Below are 23281 nucleotides of genomic sequence, written 5' to 3'. Positions count from 1 at the left end.
AGCCAAAAATTGGTTTGTATAGCATCCATCGCCCCTCTTGCTGGACCAACATTCTTCACCAAGGGTCTCAAGAAAAATCAAGAAATCCTTCCCTCAAAACAGCACCTGTAGAAACCCAAGTCGTGAATTGAATATCCCACAACGAAGTTTCAAACTAGAATGTCACTCCTTGCTTTGGCATGAGCTCTGGGTTACGCTTCATTTGAACCCAAGTGGATTTCTGTCTTTCTTTGCTGAAGGAAGGTGAGTTATGTGCCTCTCTTCAGCACTTTGACAAAGCCCAACTCGGTCCATCATATCAACAAGAAACAATTCCATGTCCCGAAGACCATTTTGGGAGTAAGCAATCTGGGATCCTCCCGTCCCTTGATAACTTTGATGGGGCATCAGATGGGACCTGGATGTCACCCACATGTCTTATATCATAGGGTATCCCCGTATCCAAAGTCAGCCACACCGGGGATCCAGCAGTGCATTCATTCGTCCTCTTCAGAGACTTGCCATGATACAGTTGGGGATGTCATTTTCCCGCCTCGTTCTCGTAGGTTGGTTGACGGTGTAGTAGATGGATTATTGGCACATTGTGTTAATGAAAGATGGAACTCCCCGATGAATTTCTTCACAAATGAGTCTGACGCGTGCCTCCATCACGTTGGCTACAAAGAGGGAATATTAATTCCAATTCCTTGCCGTACCTCACGGAGGGGGCAATGGGATCAATTTATCACCTCAGCACTCTGGATAGCCGAAAGATGCTCCCAATGAAAACCTCGGGGTTAATTGACAGTCCTGGTTATGGAGTGCCAAGTTATCTCAATTCTCCTCCTACTTTGGCCTTCCACTTATGCTCTACGTACTGAGTAGTAACACCATCCGGCATGGCTACGAATAATTACTCAACAGTCACCCACCCCTCCCAAGAAGCGACTTATGGTACACTCCGTTATGTTTCCTCCCCATTATCGCTAACTAGCCAATTTCAGGTCTCGTCTGATTAACGAAAGTCAGCTGAAATGCCTGGACTGTTATTTCAAGTCTTTGTGGATATTTCGATAATGGCGTGCCTTCTCCTCCGTTCCAGGTAGAAATGAATGGCGAGATACCCATCGGCCATCCCCTCAAGGGCTCAAGAGTTACTACCCGCACCAATACTGTAATACCAGGTAAGTGTACGTACACGCTACAAATCCAGAAGTTTGGCTTTTAAGGGGAGGAATGGCGGCAAGATTGGTAATGGCGGAAAATAGTTTCTTATCACCTCTGCCCCAGACTCGATGGCTCCTGGGCCAAAGGCTATTTACCTAGAAGAGAAAGAGAGAGAGAGACAATCCCAATTCCCAACCCTCGTTCTCATTTTCGGCACTCGTGGCACTGGAAGGCTCAAGCACCTCTTGGTCAAGAGCTACTCTCAATGAAGGGGAGGATCCACACTGAGGAGGGATGATGAGGGTGGCGATGAGAACTTGTGCACTTTCAGGGGACAATAATGCGATTGTTCCATGATTAGACCGTGACAATGACAATCCGACGACCATTGCCTGCAATAAAACCTCATATCGAAGGGAAGGGATGGAGTAAAAGTATGAAATAGAGTAGCCCTTCTCATTAGACCAAGTCAACTCCGGCATTTTTTGTTTGATTTTTCACATGCTGTCTTAACCAGTAAAAGGGAATGTAATCCCTAGTACTATTTAAATGAAAGAACATATTTTTGTAAATTTCCTAACGGTTGATCTTTATATGCGCATGTGGATTTTTCAATAGCTTTAGCGCCACTTTAAGGGTCAATGAAGTTTTTAGGAATTGATAGATATTTATAGCACTTGCAAGGGGTTTTTCGGTAATAGTAATGAACGATTTAATTGATGAGAAATGCATTTTCATTTTGCACTCTAACGGTGGTTTAAACATCATTGATGGACGTTTCATGTCATCATTAGTAAGAGTAGCAGTGAAAGTGGACTATTGGAGTGATTAAATGGCTGATTGAGAAGGTTTTGATAGCCCTATCATCATCCAATACTAATTAGGGAACTAATATTCGATCTTTGCATTGCAATGAGTTTGAAATTAGAAATGAACCATAAGGGAATTGTCTGTTTTTTGTTAGAAAAACGCAACACAAAACAGCCTAGCACTAGACCATATCATTCCTTCTACTTAAATGAAAGTCATCATCTAAAGTAAGGAAATTGATCCGAATGTTCCACTCAAAAAAGATGTTTTCGTTGAAAGTTCCACAGCATGGTTACCAAGTAATTTGTCAAAGCTCATAACCACACTCGTAGAGCCATGGATCTTCTTTGTAGGAAAGTTGGAAAAGCTGCACCACACATATCACCATCAAAAACAACGGCAACCCTTTATGTACGGGGTCGCGTGTCATATTCAACATTGCTTTCATGAACAGACACCCATTTATCTCGTTCAGTTTCATCCTCGATTTCACATGTAATTCACACTCATAGCTCTGTATGTTGCTGATTTAAACCAATGATTTCACCCTGGAGTGAATTTTGGTATCTACTTTGTTCTGTCCGATTCGAGTTGGCCCGTGAACATATTGCGGATCATTTTGTCATTACTATAAATGAAAGGAGAATTTCAATAATATTGGGGGAAAAAAGCAAACGGACTGGCTCGTCCAAAGAGGTAAATTTTTATTACATTTTAAGCATTTTAATAATGAAAGTCAGTGTGATAAATCAAACTCCTTCTGTCAAATTTGTTAGAAAAATTAATGAACAGCACATTAATAGGCCAGCAACTTCCCACTTGTTTGGATTCTATGTCCACCTGAATGCAAATTTAATTCAGAACAGAAAGGCTATTATAAAGCCGATCAAATCAATGACATCGCTCGATTCATTCCTTTCTTGTTATCAAGGGACAGGGAATCTATTCTAACATTGTACTTTGCACACCTATCTCTTTGCTGCATTATATCTACTTTTGTTTCCTTTTTTGAAATATCAACAACTTTCAATCCACGCATGTTTCAACCTATCCTTATCAACCGGTGATTCATTCCCTGTACTCTCATATACCGTACGCAGAAGTGGTTCGAGCAATAAACAAAATGCTGAATTAAATGTTTCAGATATTGATGTAAATCGGATAGCTTCGTTTTTGAAACATATTACATTGATAAGTGGTTCTATTTGAAGACCAGGGTTCCAAATTGACTTTCAACACCTGCATGAACAAAGTGTCTTGATAGCCCTTTGTGCTATTTACTCCATAAGGAGATAAAAACCATTGTCCAGAGTGTTATGGCCAACGTCTTAACTCCATCTTTGGTGTCAATTAATAAACCAACTACTTGCTGCCCTCGCATGAGCAGTTGAGTAGAAAAGCCACGGGACAAAGTTCTTGATCCTGGTGACAGCTGTCAAGCACTCTTTCTCACTTGGCCGAATCCTCGAATCCGCCGTTCCAAAGTCGATATTCCCTCGGAACGACATGGTTCTGCCGTCCTGGAAACGCATTCAAATACGGAAAGGCAATTAAAACGTCGCCATTCACAACACTTTGGTCCAGAGACCCTCCCAAGTTTTGGATCTGATAAGCCAAGGTGCAAATAATTCATGCGACGTTCTTGAGGGAGGCAAAAGAGTGTCTAAATGCAACGAGTAACCCCAATTTTATTTCGTTTTGTTAGGGAAAATGAAGCAACCGCAATACAATTATTGGGACTTGCAACCCCCTGATTTGACATCTGTGTTATGGGGAGACTCTTCTAATTCACTTGACAGGGTCTGGTGGTCTGTCCAACCAGTCAACCATCCATCCATCTTCCTTGTTTTTTTCCCAAGCATCCAAATAATTGATTGTAATGACTAGCTCTGAAACTGGAGATGCTCATTAATGGCTTCACTTTTGAAAGGAATCCAAGGTGGCCTCATCCGAGAGACAACTTGGATTCGTCCAGCTACCTCTGATTCATTCAACCAGATTAAACCACTGGTTTCCATGCCAGGTTACATATTTGGACAGAGAGATATCTAGTTATGGAACAAATAAATGAGTTGAATGCCTCGAAAACCCAACCAGATTTATGGATGTTGGGCCAGATCTGATCTTGGCCGTTTTTCTTGGGCATTGCGATTTGAAACAATGAAATAATGAGACAATCCTCCAATTATCAGATCAGAGTGCCAGTGATGCCATAAATCTAAGATCATTTATTCCGTGTCAATGATTGGTACTAAACTAACTCTGATTAGGATCAGTCAGTCCATCCAGACGAGGGGAAAGAGTTCCTCAGAAATGGACCGTTCTCTTGATCAAGGATCTGTCACAAGGATCGTCGTCAAGAATCTACAACGATCTTCATGTGTGAAAAGTGACTGGCCTTAAATCTGTCCCCAGCAGGCATTCAATTCTTACAATCCAACAATCGACTGACAGTCTGCACAGCAATTTCAGGATTGTACTCAAGCACACTTTTTTGTGGCTGCCAAAATACCTAGATATTTCATGGGGTTAATTCACCACGAAAAAAAAAACGAATCAAGTACCCAAGTTTTGGAGCTGAGTTTTGGAAGCTCTGAGAGCAAATGCGATGGGCGAGAGCGAGTAGTCACGACTTCACGATGCTTCCAAGCGAGTAGAGGGTGAGAACGAGAACTAGGCCGAGAGCGAGCAAGAGCCAGAGAAAGAAAGAGCGAGAGCGGCCAAATCCACGTATCAAGGAGAAGGAGGAAGAGGAGGAGAGTCAGAGGAAAGAAAGAAAACGTAGCCATGCCAAAAGAAAGAGTGAAATCAGTACTTAACACAAAGTCCGGCATGGCACAGGGTCCACGTAGAAGACCTGGTCATTAATTAGTGCCTGGAAGAGGTGTCATTTTTGTGGCTAATGACTTGAAATCGAGCCTCATCTGCAGGCACCAGTTGTTAAAAAAGGGCACAAGTGAAGTGAACTAGCATTTGAGTGGTGGTACTATGCGTGCAGCCATCGAAAGAACTGGGTAAGATGAGTACAACACTGTCCAAACGGGTGGCTGATGGCTAGTTTGTGCCACAATGATCCATCTCTTGGTCCGATCATTTGTCACCAGGATAGCTATCGAAATCCTCCTCCGCCTCCTCCTCCCGAAATGGTTCTGACCACTAATTTGTTTGTTTTGGCTCCTGCGGTGGATGTTGATGTGCTCTTGGGCTAGCACTTTCATTCAAATCATCTCGCAATCCATTTAGAATGGATTGAGGAGGGGGTGTCCCTTGCTGTCCCATGCCCTTCCGAGACACCAGCTGGTTCTGACACCAATACTCATCATGGCATCCCAATGCGTTTGTTATTGTATTGTTCCATTCAACTGTCATTCAAGCCTTGAATGCCCAAGTCAAACGTTGACACAATGTCCTTTGAAAGTGCACAACACGACCTGGTGTTGGTGGAAGCAGCTACCGCATAGTTTAAACTTTTATTCTGTATACTGTTTCTCTCATTTGGCCATACCTTAGTCAGACCAAAGAAATATCTTCAAAGTCAGAAGCTTGGAGTATTAGGCATTTTTTTAGACCGGCCCAATGAGTCCCCTCCAGACATTAGCTTGTTGCGTGTCTCAAATTGAGTGCCTTTGTCGCCACTTGCTTTGAGATGGAATCAATTTTCTCTAAATCTTCATTTCAAATGATCTCCCGTAATGGGTTTCCAATCTCGAAGTGGAATTTGGGATGAGGAAAAGTTCCTTTGAATCGCCCGATGTTCGAATAGAGACGAATCGCTCTCGAGAAACTTGTGAAGCCTGTCTAACCGATATTGACAGGTCAACGGGGTCTATGGTTGAGCTTGTCAATCCTTCCAATCCTTTTGGTCTGGGAAATTTGGTCACAGCCGTTGGCACCTCAAGCGTAATCACATCTAATTTCACGGCAAGCCAAACAAACATTTGACACCGGCTCTAGTAAATTGATCCGCCTTCGGCAATTGCCTAAAAGCCACCAACCAGTCGACCAAACCAGCCTTTGATGAGCATACCACATTTTATTGCCTCAATTCATGGGCCGATGATATTTACAGTTCAAATCGCTAAAAGCAAGTTTACCCGGTTTTCACCGCCAGTCCCGGTTATTTTTTTTTTGCTCTCCACCTCTTCCCATGACAAATGATGAAAGCCTGAATCCTATCCTCGCCTTGGTTAATATTTCATTCATCCATTGTATCGCAATTGCCATTACCTTCGATGCCATTGTGTCAAGCAACAGCTCCAATTATTCAATTATTCCCCACAAGATTGAATTTGGAAAGCGTCAAATTGCTCCGCTCCTTTGAGAGAGACGCGGCACTTTAGTGCGCACCCCTGATTTCCCGCCACCCTCGGCCAATGAGAAGCTAGAACTGAACGGACTCGCGGCGGAACCTCTGAAGCGAGAGCCGGTTTCGCCTCCGAGGGACAAGAGTGAGCACTGAACAAAAGCAGTTTGGACTTCCGCTCTCTTCACTAGTAGACCTCGGGAGTCTTTCCAAAGCCGAAAAGAAGACAATGGCAGTGCCAATAAAAAAGTGAAAAATTGACTCCAAAATTGCGGTGAGCTCCCTTCAAATTGAATGAGCACATAAGTTAGGAGGTAATTTTGGCTGGGGAACCCCTGCACACAGCTGTCGTCGGGCAAAAGTGATTGCGTGTGTGCGCGATCCAGAGGAGCCAAAGAGCCGGTTTTGAGAGGTGATCTTGATTTGGGTGTTTTTTTCTGTGAATCATGAAATGTCACTGATCAAGTCTCTATCGTCATGGCATCAGGGCTTAATTGATATGTCATTAGTCAGTGTCAGCCCTTGGACCCAAGTTTTTTCCTCTTCTAAATGTGATCACGTCAGGACGTAAGTTTTAATTGAATCATGCAGTCCCACTCACCATCAGATTAAAAGCGACGCCCTCAACTTTACCTCCACAATATTAATCTTCACTCTTGAGCCTTGGTGTTTTATTCAGTTGTGACCAAGTCTCGGGAAAAGTCATGGAACCGTCATATTAAAACTCATGTAGGGATGATCATATAGGGTAAATAAAGGCTTCTCAATTGTAGTGTACCCATTCCGCAGTCAACCGAGGATTTGAATTTGAACCTGACAGTTTGAAAGCATTCGCCTCTTGAACTTGTTGCAGAATGGGTGATTGAATTTCGCCTCATTAACTCGTTAGATTGCCCAGCAAGCCCTCACGATCCTCACAATATGGGGCTGAAATGAAGCCCTCAGGGGTGTTCTCTAGAGGATTCGTTGCTGAATTTTTTACCCCTTGGGTGCTAAGTGGCCAGGATGGGTGCTACCCACAAAGGCGATCTTTCACTAATGCAATATAGTCTTCCCAAAACGTCAAGCCGACCTCTACCAAACATACAGACTCACTCTTCTACTTTGTAATAAAAAATGGCAGGGTTGCGATTTTGAATCTCCTTGGAAATATCAGGGAGATGATGAAGTATCTTCATTGGAATTGCCGGTGCCAATTTTTATCCGATCAGTGGTATCCGAATGGATTTAAGCAAGAAAATGCGATTATTTTAATGCTCCCTGGTTGTAGTGGATGGTCCATTGGCGTGCCAAAGGCAGAAAGAGAGAGGAGCAAGCAATGAGAGCATCACTTTTATGCTAATGAGCTCTGACTGAGAAGCTCCCAAAGAAAAAAGAGCAAACGCGAGAGTCGGGAGAAAGAGAGTTTGTTTTTCTCTGGTATAATGAGCAACCAAAATCCGGATTTCCAGCGTTTTTTGCCGTTCCCTTCTTTTGAGAAGCCTGTCAAGATCATCGTTGATATGTGTCAACATCCAGCTCTTAATAAGGACCCGAATGTGTCCCATTTATGTGGCAAAAAAGATCAACATGTTTCAAGTGCGAGCCAACACGGCAGCCATAGAAAGCTCTGAAAGTGAAGAGCTTGGTTTCTCCAACCATTTGAGAAATATTCATAAATGGATGATGGCATGCTCCATCTCATAGGCATATACCTCACGTCTTCCATTAGACTCAATATTTCCACTCCACTTGTCATACTTGGGCATGAGTTCAGCCACGTCCACAATTTCCACCAAAGCCAGACATTAACCATATGTGGATGGGGCCAGTTTACAGGAATTCAAGCCATAGCTTCACCATGAATGAAACATGAATCAGTGATCATATTAAAGTTCCTAGCCATTGAGTATGCTCAATTGTGATGGCATTCCATTATGGCTCTACCCAATACCTTAGTTGCTGGTACTGCGACTTGACAGAGAAGTATGACGAGTGTTATGAGTAAAGACAGTGGAGCCTCGAGACCCCCTTCAAGCCAAGATGTCAGTCCCCCACCGGGTTGAAGGCTAACAAAATTAACTTATGACTTTCCCTCCTCATTTCTTCATCTCGAATACAATTCGGTGGGATGGACGAATGAGTGAGAATTGTGGAATTTCATCTCATTTCGGCCACGAGCGAAAATGCATTGCTGCATTTCAAATATTCCGTTGCCAAATTGGGAGTTACCTCGAACATTTCCACTTAATAATGAAAAACTACCCATGTATTTGGGTCCTAAATTAAACTGTTGGATTTCCTACAATGTGCCAAGTATTATTTTTCAATTTTATCCTAGAAATAACATCCAGTGAATTGAATGATGAAAAAAAATATCACATTCAAATACGGAGGGTTCCTGAAAGCAGCTATGGCTTAGTCCAAAAAATCAGAATAGTTCGGATTTACGTACTCCATTTTACAGCAAGGGCTTGCAAAATTGACATTTCTCTCTCGGTCTAATTAAATGCACATTGCACTCTCCTTACTTTACTCCCTAAAGACAGCGGTGCTTCATTACCATATGCCGATTTTCAACTTATTTTAGAGTGCAGTAATTCATTGCCGCCCCAAGTCTTTACATAAAGTGATATATGAAGGTAATAAAACAATGTCCGCACCGCGCCACCAAGTGTAAAGATCCCCCTTCTCTTTACCTTTACGGCTCCGAGAATTTCGTTGAGACTTTGTTCTATGCTAGAATTCCAATTCATGGTATCTCACACCCTCAGGGCTGCCAATTGAATCTTTTAGCCATGGGATATCATCCTATACCACAAGCCGACAAACTGCGGTCTAGCCACCCTGCACGATCGCCATTTCTTTTATTTCATTTTTAATGCTAATTTCATGCATATTAGACGAGTCATCTATCTGAATTCCTGCTATCTATTTTGACAGGCTCTCTGTCGCTCAGGTTTTATTGTTCCGTATATTTCGGCTCAAATCTGGAACGTTTAGTCTTCAGAGAGAGTCAAAACAGGGGTGCTGAGCCCGATTTGAGAGCGAGACCAGTTGATGTCTCCATTTCAAGTAAGTGGGCGTGGGTATTGATTCAATCAAGGTGTCGGACATCAAGATCGGATGCCTCGTTCCATTATTCGGTATTCCCTCTGAGTCCCACCCCCTTCCTTTGAGGATAAAGAAGAATGGAATAAAAGCAGAAGGGAGGAAAACGCAGCCACCAAGTTGGAAGTGGGTTGGGGGAATGGAAACGGAGTCAATGAGGATTTGGGAGAGGAGCTTTTAGCTCAAGGGTCTCTGAAATGGAAGGGGGTCGAGATGGAAAAAAAAGATTGCTTGTTTCTTCTTAGTCTTGAGACTCTATTTTTTATGAGTGTTTGTCCATTATTTCCGAGTTCTACTCGACCGGATTGTCTCCAATCTTCGGATCAATGGCATGGAAAATGACTTGAATCGATCTTCGTTCAGAAGAAAAAGCAAGACGAATCCCCGGATCGGAGACTCATCCTCGGTTTCCCATACCTTTCCTCGACTTCCAATCCACACAAAAGATCTGGATATCCCATGCCTCTTTTTGAGATGGAGAGGCCATTTTCCGTCATTAAAATCCAGTTTTGAAAAGGTATTTTGACAAGCCGAGAAGATAAATCGAGTTTGCGGGCTTGGCTCGACGCGCTCGGAGTCTGGGGAGTTCATGCGCTTTGCTATGATGGAAAAACGAGACTTGGGGCTACTACTTTGTGTGAGGAAAGGTGGCACAATGCTTTCAAAACCCTCCATGCACCTTTGGGGTGAGCTTAACAGCCATATTTGCTCACGCAGATCATCTACCACCAGTTCTGGTTGAGCGTTTAGACCATCAGAGACACATTTCGAGGTTTGCTCATGTCTGGTAAATTCACCCTGTTGGCCCTTTGGCCAAGGTTTTGGGTATAGCTACAGAGGTGATGGATTGGACCTAAGTGACTTTTTGGAGGTCCAGAGTTGGTTTAAGGATTTATCTCGGATTTGGTGCCAGCTCGAGGTGGTTAACTGGATTCGAGAGGGACTCTACCCCACAGTAGAGGACCATTAGGAGCGTTAGCGATAGGAGAGACGAACTCCGCGTAGTAGATCTCACTTATAACCAGACAGACAGTCCATGTATTGACTTAAGAGAGCTCTTCTACTGATACTATGCTTCTACTTGCACATGTGGAATGACAATCAGCAGGGAGGGAGAAACAGAGAATAGAACGGGAGACTCAGACAAAAGTCTTGAATAGAGCATGACGCTTATTTGGCCAAGGCCAGGTGATTTACGAATGCCAGCCAGAAGATTATTGGAATAAAAGATGGACGAATCAGTCTATAACAGTTTCTCGGGTTCCTCTTTTCAGATCAGGACTCGAGTTCCCCTTTCGATGATCACTGAGGTCCAAACAAAAGTCGTCCGAGACGCCCTGATGTCACTCCTCGTGATACTCATCTGACAGATAGACATAAAAAATGCATAATACACCCGTGACTCCGAGGAAGCCCAGGACTGGTGATAGCAACAGTCGCCATCCCCATCACCACTATCACCATGATCCACATCGGAACAACGGTGGTCTCACTTCTCCTTCCTCTATTCAGGCTCCTCCTCACGTCATCAGACAGTCTGACAAAGGCATGATTGATCAGAATTTAGCATCAGCTGCCCCGCCTCATGTGTCCTCGTCTATGAGAGCTTATGTGCATCACCACAGTCAACCTCCTAACCACCACCATCCCCACCTCCAACATCTCCAACACCAGGGCCAGCACTCTCACAACCTGCATCAAGCTCATTGCGATATGCCTGGCCCTCCTCCTTCACACGTGGTCATGAGAGGCTCGCCATCTTCAGCGTCGCCCTCTTCTTCATCTCCGTCATCATCATCATCTAATACCTTTTGTGAGAACCCCTCTTCTTCTGGCTCATATCCTCATTATGTCCAGGGTCGACAGCAAAGTGGTTCTGAGTCTGGAGTTGGCGTTGGTGGCAATTACCAGGTCAGCAGAGTCAAATCGGATTTCGGAGTAGCGCCAGATAGTGCTCGGATCCAACCACACTATGGAAGCCACAGTAGTGGGGGCATGGGGCAGTTCTCCCAACCCTATTATTCCACCCCATTGCCTAAACATGGACAGCCAATGAGCCAATGCAATAATGCATTTCAATCACAGGCGCGATGGAGTTACGACATGTCCCAAGGGTACCAGCACCAGCATTACGCTCAATTGCCACAGCCGCAAAATTGTCTGTATGATCGGCACCAGCCGTTTCCCCACCAAAACCAGGCCTCGCAATCTCCGTGGAGCCCTCAATTGGGCCGCCATCCTCGTCCCGTTGAGAACCTCCGGAGCCAGGTCCAAGACAATAGTTACCCTTGTGAGGGCTATTATGGTGGTCAGTACTATTTGACTTCCAACGATCTGCCGCTTCTCCAAGAGGCGACACCCCCGCCCTCGTCCCATTCCCAGGACCATGGGAACCCGAGGAAGATGGGAGCGAATACCACCGCTGCCGAGCCCTCTTGTGAGAACAAAATGATTGATGACTTGAAAACCGGAGAGCTGGACTCTTCAAAATTTGATATGCCACTTACCCCCTACTCGAACAACCCACCCACCCCGTCCCACCAGACGGACCATCAACCACCCACTCCATTGCCATCGTTTCAGGCCACTACTGGTGGCGGGGGTTCTGCCTCCACACCCTACCATGAGGCCAATTATCCTCCCACTCCTGCCTATTCAGACCTCCAATCACCCAACAGTGAGACTCATCTTCATTCCTCGTCATCCACCTCCTCCTATATTGGTAGCAAAACCCTGCCTTCCTCGATGTCAAATGAGGATCCTACCCCATTTTCCCAACTCGAGGAGAGCCAGGACGAAAGTCATTCACATACCGTGTCGAGTGCGAATGAGAATCAGGATGAAGAGATATTCGTTCCATTGCATGAGCTGATCGGAAGCACACTGGGTAGTTCGTCGTCGTCGTCCTCTTGCTCTTCCTCCTGTGAATCATCTCTATTGACTCAAACCAATCAAGCGTTACCCCAAGAGAAACAGACACATGCACACAAAGATCATCGTTCCGAGACGGCGGCGGATGAAGGGATGAACGATGCAGATAACTTCATGATCATGAGGGTGCCAGGGGAAGTGGAGAGCTGTCACGTCAACAGGAGCCCAAAGGCTAACGATGAGGAACCCCTTGTTGTCTTAGTCAAAGAAAGAAATCTTTCTCCCTCTTCGGAGCCTCAACAAGCTCCCCAAGCTCCCCAAGCTCCCCCGGTTCCCACCAATGGTGAGTTGGGATTGGCTGAGGTAGTCGACTACTCCACCACTTATCCCGCAGAAAGAAAGAAGGCCAAAGCCAAGAAGAGGCAACTTTCTCTTGGTGAATGCCCCGACGAGCTTTCTAATTTCACATCACCATCACGGTCTTTCGGCTCTCAAGAAAGTGGAAACGCACCCTCATCATCATCATCGTCGTCGTCGTCGTCGTCGTCCATGAATGCCTTAGGGAGGAATCACCGAGTTAATGCCAAGTCTAAGAAAACATCACCGTCGTCAAAACGAAAGAGGCGAGAAGGCGTTGAAAGCGGGATATGGAGGAATTATGATCCGAAGGAGATGAGTGACACTCTGGAAATGGCTCTCAATGACATGACTATTGCCCTGAGAAATACCGAATCGCAGTATTTGTCTAGAAAGAGCGTTGCTATCTTGGCAGAAAGCGACCCAGAATGCTCGGCCAAGCCAATGGTTCGGCTAGAGTTTCAAGCAGATTGCAAATCCCCAGTCAGAGTATCATCCCCCTCATCACCGTCAAAGGGTTTGTCTAGTCCCAAAGATGATGACGACAAAAACAGGGTCGTCCCCATTGCTGCTGCCCTTCTGACTCCTGCTTGTTCTTCTGGTTCGTTGGCCCAACGGCCCGACTCCTTGGGTGGCCGGCGGGAAAACGATACCGTGGCTGACGGGGACAAAGTTGACTTGTCAAATTTCATGAGACTGCCATCCCAACAAAGTCAAGATGATGACAGCAGGCAGGAGAATATCAAATTACCATTCAAACGCCAAGATCACCAAGATCTGGAGAAGCAATTGAAGACAGATATCATCCAGCTGATCCAGCGACGCTTTTCAGCAGCCTCTTCAATGAAAGGGTTGCGGATCCTCGTCGAGGTCAAGACCCTAGTTGGTATTCAAACGGAAGAGGCCGAGGACCTCCCTTCTAGTCCTTTGTCATCCTCTCACAAAGGAATTCCGTGCCTGCGAAAGAGACGCTTCAATCAGGGCGACTCAATTTTGAAGTCCAAGACAAATGATCGAGATTCCTCCAAGAGATTGAACTTTGGCGAGTGGGCACCCAAGTCGAAAGAGTTGTTTTCCCTTTCCATCGCTCATGATCTTGACACAGGTCTAGGATCTGAGCCATCAATGAGTGATGATGATGACCACTGCTTGGATGTTTCGATGCCATCTTGTCACCTTGGTTGGCGCCCTTCCGGTCAGAACCCCACAACCCAGGGCAACACTCCTCCTGCCTCTCATTATCAACAACAGCATCCGAAGCCAACTGTAACAGACCTCCAAATCCCAAAGCCAACCCAAACACAGGCAACAATCCCGGTTCAAGACGAGCCTGTCAAGTTTACGAGCGGAGCATCATCGTCTTGGAGAAATCCGAGCCCGGGCCACGATAATTACTACCATTGCACTGTCTGTTTAACAAGCTTCCCGTTGAGCCTGGAAACGATGGAGGATGTCTGTCAGCACGTGGCCACGGGGATTGTCCGTCCCAATGCAGGACACTCGGCCATCTTCCTGCATTTCCAGCAAAAGGTCAAGCTCATTGTGAACAACCACAAAGGCGTATCCATAAGCACGGCTCTGGAGTGCTTGAAATGTGATCGGGAGTTTCTGTTGGGGAGCAATCCGAACGTGGTCAGTGAGTGCTTCCGACACCTCATCGGCCATCATTATACGCCAGCTTTGGAGTCTTTTTGTGTCTTTTGTGACCAAAAAATCGCCTCTGGACTCATGGAGCAGCACATGAACGATCCAGGATTGAGATCTCAACACTTCCAACGCCTCCAAGCCGTTTTGACTTGCTTTTGTTCGAAAGAAATGAATCATCGACGACGACGAGGAGGAGGAGATCCTTTATCGATAGCCGTTCATGACAAATTGAGCGGGCCCAAGAATGCCATCTACACACCTTCCAAACCAGATGACAGCTGCTGCCAAATTTGTCAAAGGCATTTCGAGCCTCACCCGGCCCTGCCCAAATGGTTGAGCACTCACACTTGTCTGACGTGTGCCGAGAATACCATCGCGAACGTGTCCCGAGCGACTAAAAAATGCGTGGTGCTCTGTCATTTCTGCAAACAGGGCAAATATGGGTACAAAAGTGGAACTCGCTCTCCCTCAGCCCCCTTGCTCAAGGAGACCCCGAAGTTTGACGGTAGGGATCGGGTGCCTTCTTCGCCCTCCGGCGCCGTATGTGTCAATTGTTTGAGCATTTTGGATGTCTTTACGGTGTCGCGACAGAAAAATAGTCGGGAATGTTTCAACTATGTCCAAGGAATGCTAACCGAACTGGTGAGTTTCCCTGATTATTGTCCAAGAGTACGTGCAATCGTGCATACCGTAGTGTAGCGTAGGCAGTTGTTTGGCCATATAGGAGTAAATTCTACATAATCTCGTCAGGAGCACGTCAGTTCATGTCAGTCCATTTGCCTTTTAAAAGATAAGTGGGGGAACGAGAAGTATCGAGGTGTCAGTAATTAACGTGTTTCTCTTTCTATCGTCCTTTCTCTCCCTCTCTCTCTCCCTCTCTCTGTCTCTCTGTCTCCCTTACGTGTTGTTGAGTCCGTCTTGGAGGGAGACAAACAAGCTTGTTCAAATGGACTTTTTCACTTACGACGAGGATCAGTTTTGAAAAATGAACTGCTGGAGAATTGTCGTGGGGCCATTTATCATCTCGAATGTATTAGGACTGAAAGCTTTGTCTCTGACCAAAATCAACTCACCCGCCCGTCGACCTGACTCCCCTCCACTCAAACACTTCCAATTCCGAATTCCAAAGCCAGATTATTCATTCGCCTGCCCTTGCTCTCGTCTCTCTCTCTTCCTCTGGGAAGGTTCTCAAAGCTGTTGATCTCTTTTGACATGAAATATCCCAATGCCTCCCATCTATCATTTTCTAATCACATTAAGCACAATGAGAAGCAAAAATTCCATTGAGTATTCCATTTTCTGTCAAATCACATACACAGTTCATACAGTACTCCACTATGAACCCAGCTATCATCATCGCCATGATCACGATCATCATCATCATCATCATCTGTAATTCCAATGAAACGGGACGAGATCAAGTCTTCGTTGAATCGAGATCATTCGATTGTGGAACTTTGAGTTGCTCACTTCCCGTTCCTCCTGTTCTCTTTTGAGCGATTCCTCAGCTTTGGTTATTGAACGCCGGTCCTGCCTATAACGTACAGATCTTTAATCGCCATAGTTGAGCATGGGGAATGATGGTTTGCATAGGTTTATGTCAAAAGTGATGGAAATGGCATTGCTTGAACAACTTCTCAGTTTATTTTGTTATAAATGAGTATACATGGATCAGTAAAAGGTACATGTATCCTGACTTTCTGGCCTTATGAGTGCTAAAACGAAACTGAGAAAGTAAGTGTTTCCGGTTATTGGAGTACACCAAATCCTTAACAAGCTAGATGGTACTACTTGCATCTACTGAAGAATCGCCTCATAATGGTACCATAAGCAAGCTACCTGTAATCTCTGAGTCAATGACAAGTGGCCCTGTTTCCTCTACTCTTGCTATTTATATTTACTAAAGTTACATAGCGGAAAAAAATCATTTTTGTTTCAACTATTTAATCTTATTGTTGACCTTACTTTATTTTTAATGGCTTACAAACCCGAGCAATTACAATACTAGTACTAATATTATTAAGCAAATTTTTCAAGTAAGTCATGTGAAGTCACGTTTCAAAACTGGGGTTATCAACTGTTTTTAAATATCTTGACCATTGTTTGAGGCTTATTGGCAACCCATTTGTTAGCCTAAGTCAAATAAAGGCTGCCCCTGTCCTCTTACCGGAATTTGTGTGTTACGTTGGTATGCTATGCTATGCTAATTTTTTACTTTCCAACCTTCCTTGCCACCCTAGTTTTGGAACCACCCGTGACCACATTGGAAAATATATTTGATCCAATTAATAATGACGAAGATCCAAATAGCACAATATCAATGTGAAAGCAAGATCAGAATCATTTAACGGAGTTTTGCCCTTGGAAGAGCGCCATCTAGTGGTGAAATTTCAAAAAATACAATTTAACATCACGAAAAAAATGGTTTTTTTTTTAAATTTTGCTTGCCCCATATTCTGATATCTTTTCTTAGCCGATCATACCAGCCAAAATTGGTCCCTCAGTTTGCAACATGTGGAAAATCATCTATTTCTACATAACGCCATTCCATGTTTTAAACCTTAAAATGAAAGTTTGTCCTGGGGAGAAAGTCGTTCATTCATCTGCCTCTACTGACCTGACGTGTTCCATGAAGTTTGCTCGAAAATGAGTAGGGGAATTAGCGCTTCTAAAACCCTCCCTTAGCCCGCTTATTTTCTCCTCTGGCCGAACCAAATGTATCAAGTAAACTTGTGCCAAAGCGAGTTTATTTACTGTTTCGTTGATCGAGGGGAGGAGACGCCGTTTTATGAATGCACCTCCCTCTTTCCTCTCTGATTTGAATCTGATCAAGATCGCATTTCAAGCTTTGGCCAATGTTTTCACTCGAATCCCGAGCTTTGCCTCCTTTCCCCTTCTAACCAAAAAGGAAAAAGAAATCATTCATAGCGTCCACAAATTCCACTATACTTTTAATTTCGAGGCGGATGTTCAACTTTTCGTCGTTCAAGGACCAAGAAGACCAGACCCAATGATTTCGTGTCTGTCAATTTGAATTGGCCAAAAGACAGAAAAGGGAAATGGGAGGGAGGAAGGAAGAAGGAGGCTACTGCTCCAATGGAATAATGGTTGTCCTCAATTAATATCAAGACCTTCTCATTCTCCGCATTTCAGCTGAGCCGACTCTCACGTCACTCATCGTTCTCTTCATCTGAGAGCTGCTCTGGGCCAGAATTGGTGGGACGAAACCACCCCAGCTGTGGCGTGGTTCCATCATCCATCAACCACCATCTCCAACATCATCAAGCCCAGGCTCGGCGGAAATCTCTGCCCAAACCATCAAGTCCCAAGAAACAAGTGGCCATAGTGCCACCCGAACCGAGAAGCGGATCCACCGCTTCAACCACTCCATCATCAAGTGGAACCAAATGTTCCATCCAACCAGTTTCCAACCCAACAGCCACCAACGACAACAGCAGCAACCACCGTCCTGGTGAGCATCTGACATCTGACAAAATCACTTCGCCCATGGATAAAGTTCTCGAGTGCTCGAACAACAATAACAACAGCATCATCATCAGCAATGAGGTTGGCAGTCCCACCAAGCCAACCAATGTGGAGGACGATGTTATTCCTATGAAAACTTTCTCATGAATCCACAGAGTCTTGCATTAATGGACTCCATCAGAGTTTGCACTTGACATTGATAAACATTGGCATTTTTCCCAAGATCTCTCAATCTTTATTTTGTCGAAATAAATATTGAAACTCTATGTACGTACATCAATCTGTTCATGTGATGGGAGATCAACAACCCTTTTAGTTGTAAGGGTTGAAACAGCATCACTTGAGTATTTAAGATTTTTGATCAGTCGTTTTTGTACCAAAACTCTTATCAGCGTACCTATGACGAATCACTGCCGAAAACAAATTGTATAAGTATTTTTCAATCATGAGTGAAATGGCGCTTCGCGCATGACTCATTAACTCAAAAAATGTGAAACAATGCCATCCCCTCAAAAAATAGCTTTTGCGCCAAAAAAAAATGGTTTTTCTTCATTATTGGGTGTTCTATCTTTTCAACATGAGCTACTTTCTTTTCTCATCATGAGATTTTTCTCCTCGATTTTCCTCATGGAAACTTTTGTACGCTAAATCCACATCAACAAAACCAATCTAATACCGAACTTGATATTGCCTATAGAAATGGTTGATCGGTTGGCTTCATTGGTCAGACCAGACTCATCCTACCAATAAGAAAACTAAGATTGTACACACAACCTTACAAAACGGATACTTTCCTCTTAAGCAGCCATCAACTTTTCAAACCGAAAAGTAAGGTAGTCGAAAGTTATTTCTGTATGTCTGTCTTTGTCTGTTTGTTTGTGACAATCCCGTGAGGTCCGGACAGCTGCGGCCGAGTGGTTACCTGAATCCAAGCTGGTTTTTGGTTGAAACCATTCGGTGGTGGCAACTAATCTGATCTCTGGATTTCAATCACACGGAGTGCCTAGCAGGTAACCATTCAACCATTCACGCACTCACGCACTCACGCACTCACTCAACAGCTCAAGAGGGGTGAGGGTAGAAATAATTGGATTATTAGAGTCCATGCTTGACTGGGTGGCAGCACATCATCGCAAATTCAAACCAGCCCATTCAACGTCACACTTGAAAGCGAGATGACTTGTCATTGATAAGCAAACTGCAGGATTTCAACTGGACGGATAAATAGATATAGAGAGAGATCTGATGGCACGACCAACCTAACAACAACAACAACAACAACTGACCAGTTCAGTTTGGGACTAAATTTGGCAACTGTTTTTTGTTCAGCGGAGGGTTGGTTGTTCCAATTCTCTCTGGAGGATGAGTGTTGAAGAGAGCGAGCGAGTGAGAAATGGCTTTCAACAAGGCATTTATATGAAGATAAATTGATTCCTCCCGAAAATGGGGATTTAATCTAAGCTCTAAGTCCTCACTCTCCTGTTGACAGACTGACTCATTCCTCAGAGGCTTGCGAGCATCAACTTCTCCTTCATCCCTCAATGTTATCCATGTTCTCGAAAGTCCATTAAAGACTCCCATTTTGTCTGACGAAAATAGCCAGGAAAAGAAGTACGAGACATGCACAACGACCAATTGGGTTATGGAGTTGTTGTTCTTCTTCTTGCTCTTCGTCATGAAAAAAAGCTTTCTTGGCGCCATTTCCGGCCACGTGGCGCTTAATTTTTCGGGTTAACCAGGGAAGTTCCGGTGGGTGCCACGCCACTTCCGGTCCATAGTTCCAGGGAGAAAATGTTCCTCTTATGGAAGATTGGCACGTCATTGGTTCAGGCAAAGATAGGTGAACATGCTGGGGGGAATAACGCTGCATTGCAGCATGATGCTTTCAGCACCGAAAATCCTGACGTGATGACTTACTATGTTGAACTAAAAATGAATCATTTATATTTTGCGCTTCATCCACTCAAATTTATCAAGGGGCTGTCTGTGTCAGCTTAAAATGGAAACTGCATATGAGAGACTGGGCGAAATTTTTGGTTTCGGGAGCTGCTTTTCACTCATTTTTTTGCTTTGAATATAAGGCATAAAGGAATGTTATGGGTTAATTTTGTAGGTTTTCATGAACATATTCCTCTCTTACTATTAATGTTCATAGTGTCAATTGTCTTAATATCTAGCTGGCCTTTGCAATCTTAAAATGTCAACTCATCGGATGGCATGTTTTTTCGATGACTTTCGGAGTACGAAAGGTTTCAACCCTCCTCAAGGTACTCAATTTCGTCAAAATTACGAACCCACACTGGCGGCTAACCCTGTACTAACTCATTTTCATTGTTCAATATGTTGAATGAACTGAAGTAGATATCAATCTCAATGAATAAATACGGTGTTATTGGACCAGAGTCTGATTGATATCAGGGATTCCGTTCGATGTATTCGGCGAACAATTGACTTGTGTGAACACTTCCCAATGGAATTTGATGAAAAGGGTGCATTTGACCTGTCTAGTAACTATGGACAACCACACAATTGCCGCTCTCTAAGAGTTACAATTGGCTGCAATCGTTCCCCAATCTCGTATTCTTTGTCTGAGCATCATCCAGATTCAAGAGCCGTAAAAGAATTTTGTTTGAAGGGGAGAGGGACCAAACGAGAATAAGATCATGATCGGCTTTCTTTTGGGTCTTTTATGGCTTAATTGCCAAGCAAGAAAAAAACGAGGAGGTCCTTTCAACAAACAATTCATGGAGGTGACTTGAGGGTGCTTAAGTGGAGAATCTTATCTACCCACTAAATCTTGACGCCAGTAAGAATAGCTTTGGTCATTGTCGCCATCAGTCAGCACCAATATTACATGAGACAACATCTCACACACATTTACCTAAAGCGAGCTTTAGAAGATGAAAAGGCCCTTTTCCTCCATTAAACAACAATATTTGGCCAGGCTCCAAACTCAGCCCAACCAACCCTGAAGGATCTTTACGGATTTGGCAATTGTCTGTACCCGAATATCCTAACAAATTGAGTCGTTGGAAACCACTGACTTATTTATGGCCATTTCTTGGTTTTACGGCTTTCCAAGTCTCGCCTAGGTGAGTTTGGAGTCCCTTTTTTTAGTCTAAAAATGGCAGGATCCAGACTATCTGGAATGAATGAATGAATGGAGAGAGTTTGGAAAGCTGAAGTAAAACAAAGAGGTTTCTGAATGAACAAGAAGTATATGCTATTAGTTCATCCTTGTGCAATAAATGCTTACCAATATTTCAATCGAAACAATTTAACTCATGAACTAGACAGTCAGTTGCAATTCACATTCTTGAAAACACCTCTCCCTCTTATGAATTATTTCACGTACGCTAAAAGGGCCCTTTTTAAAGTTCAGGCCTAGCAGGCGGCTCATGCCAAAAGGGAAGAGCCATGCTAGGAAGCTGAACATTTATTTAGTGACATGTGATGAACTAAAACAATGGTTAGCACTTGGTGTTCTTCAGGGATACCGATAAACCATAATATCTTGAAAGACATATATTCATAAACTGCCTCTGCTTATCATATTCAGCTCGCTCATAAAATTAAGAAAGCGCTCCGTGACGTCAAAAAGATGATGCAAGAAAAGTACAACCTCTTAATCCACATGTTCGAGCCCAAAAATGATCTACCCCTTGTATTCTTGGGTTTGTCAAAGTGGTTATTTGAAAGGTTCCATGGAACATGATCGCTCTCTCGTAAACAAGAAAAGGCACGACCATTTTAGTTGGTGCACGCTTATTGGGACGCTCTCATTCGAACGTGACCAACTTGTTTCGCGGATTCGTCAACTAACACCGAAAGAAGCGTGACGAAATGGCCTCCTGGTTTTGGTCGATGCTAATCCCTATCTCCATACCGAGCCCTGTCAATGCTAAATGCAGCACAGCAAGGGAGTTAATTTCGAAAATTGCTCGTGTTTTCATGTGTCTTTTCAATCTAGGAGGATTAAGAAAACTAGGGATGTGGTAGTTCTGGAAAAAGATCTCTTTTGGGGATAGGATTATCTATATCCCGTCCAACGATCGGATGATGGCCACCACGAAAACAAATGAATTAATCTTGCCTCCAAAGAGTTGGATCTCGTCCAATCTATCGGGATGGGCGTGTCCACAGAGGCGTTCCCGACAGTCCACAAATCACGATGGAAACCAAATGGTTGACAAAAGGGTAGCCAAATGAGTTCGCATCTGTCCGAAGATTCAACCGAGAATTGGCGGAAAAAACGACCAGGAAATGCATTGGGGTCTTATCTTATCGCCCAGCCAGCTACTTGAACTAGTTTAATGGGTTTGAAAATGTTGCCACAGTTGGTATTTAGTTGTTTATGTGTTGGCTACAAGAGCCCAATGGAAGCGTCATCCATTTGACCCTATTGGATTTTTTTTCTGAATTTATTTCCCGTGACACTTCAATACCAACTGTCGTTTCCGATTGAAATTGAATTTCTCTCCCCCCCTATTCCACCCGCGAGATTTTATGGCCGATTCAATTTGACATATTTTTCAAAGGGTAACACATTTTCTTCTTTCAGCGCGAGCAAAATTCGATTATTCAATCTCGGTTAGTGATCGTAGCCAAAACCACATTGTTTGAGATCTCATCACGATTTTATCATTAAAATAGGAAGTGTTCCGTGATAGTGCAAAAGCTTCATTAGTAAGTACGACCATACATGTCAATCAAATTTAAAGGTATAAGTATTTCCGCAATGATGATAGAGTAAACTTCAGTTCGGATAAAATTGCAATGAAGGCAGGTGTTAAATGTTTTGCCGACAAAAAAAGATGATTTACACTCTGAGTACGTAAAGGGGACCAATTGGGACGAATGAAGAGACATCTTACTCATTTCCACCTATAAAAAGGTAGTATTTATTAAGTTTCCAAAGCTTCAACATTATCTTACTTGGCAAAACAATGCTCTGGGTGTATCGTTAAATTATATTCAAAATATTGGACATTTTGTCCTTATCTTCAGTTCCATTTTGTAGTGCTTTGAGGTAGAAGTAATCATCATGATTTTTTATAGCTAATTCAAGACCTGAGAAAATGAAAGTGTAAAACAGCTCTACAACTGTTTGATGTGGTAACATACTCAATGTAAAACACATACGTTCCCATAAAGTTCTAAATTGATACAATTTGAGACATCTTGTTATAGCCTATCCATTTTATTCATGACAAATATATTTTTATATTTAGTATATAGTTTATACAATTCATTTTGGGTTACATAAGTCATTGCTTTTTATTTTTCCATTGCTAAAAATGATTTGGAAGCTATGATAGTTGATTGATATATGATCCACAAAAGAGGTTATCAGAATATTACATTGATTGTTTACAAGTTGGTAAAGGCACGTTTAGATGACTTTATAAAGCAAATTGTTCTTCATAAAACTAAAACTAGATCAAAGTACATAAGAGTCTTCATGAAACCATGGTTTGAAATTGTTTTGGCCGCTAAATGCAGCAATCTAAATAAACTAGTAAGCAATTCTAAGTTCTTTAAGTTATTCATGAGTTCGTTTAAAGTTTCTAT

General features: G+C 43.5%; 1 protein-coding gene across 3 annotated transcripts; it reads left to right on the top strand.

The window, feature by feature from the left end:
• Positions 1 to 1063: 1063 nt before the first annotated feature.
• On the top strand, positions 1064 to 17976 carry LOC131879824 (uncharacterized). Of its 3 annotated transcripts, none has more exons than XM_059226267.1 (3): positions 1064 to 1163; positions 10624 to 14866; positions 17378 to 17976. In XM_059226267.1, exons 2-3 carry the CDS (start codon positions 10733 to 10735, stop codon positions 17855 to 17857), a joined length of 4614 nt encoding a protein of 1537 aa, XP_059082250.1. In that variant the 5' UTR covers positions 1064 to 1163; positions 10624 to 10732; the 3' UTR covers positions 17858 to 17976. The 3 variants fall into 3 exon arrangements, with proteins under 3 accessions (XP_059082250.1, XP_059082251.1, XP_059082252.1); XM_059226268.1 differs by lacking the exon at positions 1064 to 1163 and adding an exon at positions 4745 to 4970; XM_059226269.1 differs by lacking the exon at positions 1064 to 1163 and adding an exon at positions 6346 to 6533.
• Positions 17977 to 23281: the final 5305 nt, after the last annotated feature.

The sequence above is a fragment of the Tigriopus californicus genome, chromosome 4 (assembly GCF_007210705.1).
Source record: "Tigriopus californicus strain San Diego chromosome 4, Tcal_SD_v2.1, whole genome shotgun sequence".
Classification (NCBI taxonomy): domain Eukaryota; kingdom Metazoa; phylum Arthropoda; class Copepoda; order Harpacticoida; family Harpacticidae; genus Tigriopus; species Tigriopus californicus.
Note: the sequence above shows the minus strand (reverse complement) of the source record. Positions and strands in the feature narration are given on the sequence as shown.

Excerpts from the sequence above, each read along its gene's own strand:
- LOC131879824 (XM_059226267.1), top strand. The coding sequence starts at position 10,733 with ATGCATAATACACCCGTGACTCCGAGGAAGCCCAGGACTGGTGATAGC. Across the intron at positions 14,867-17,377 it reads AAGGAATGCTAACCGAACTG|CTGAGCCGACTCTCACGTCA; the intron begins GTGAGTTTCCCT and ends TCCGCATTTCAG.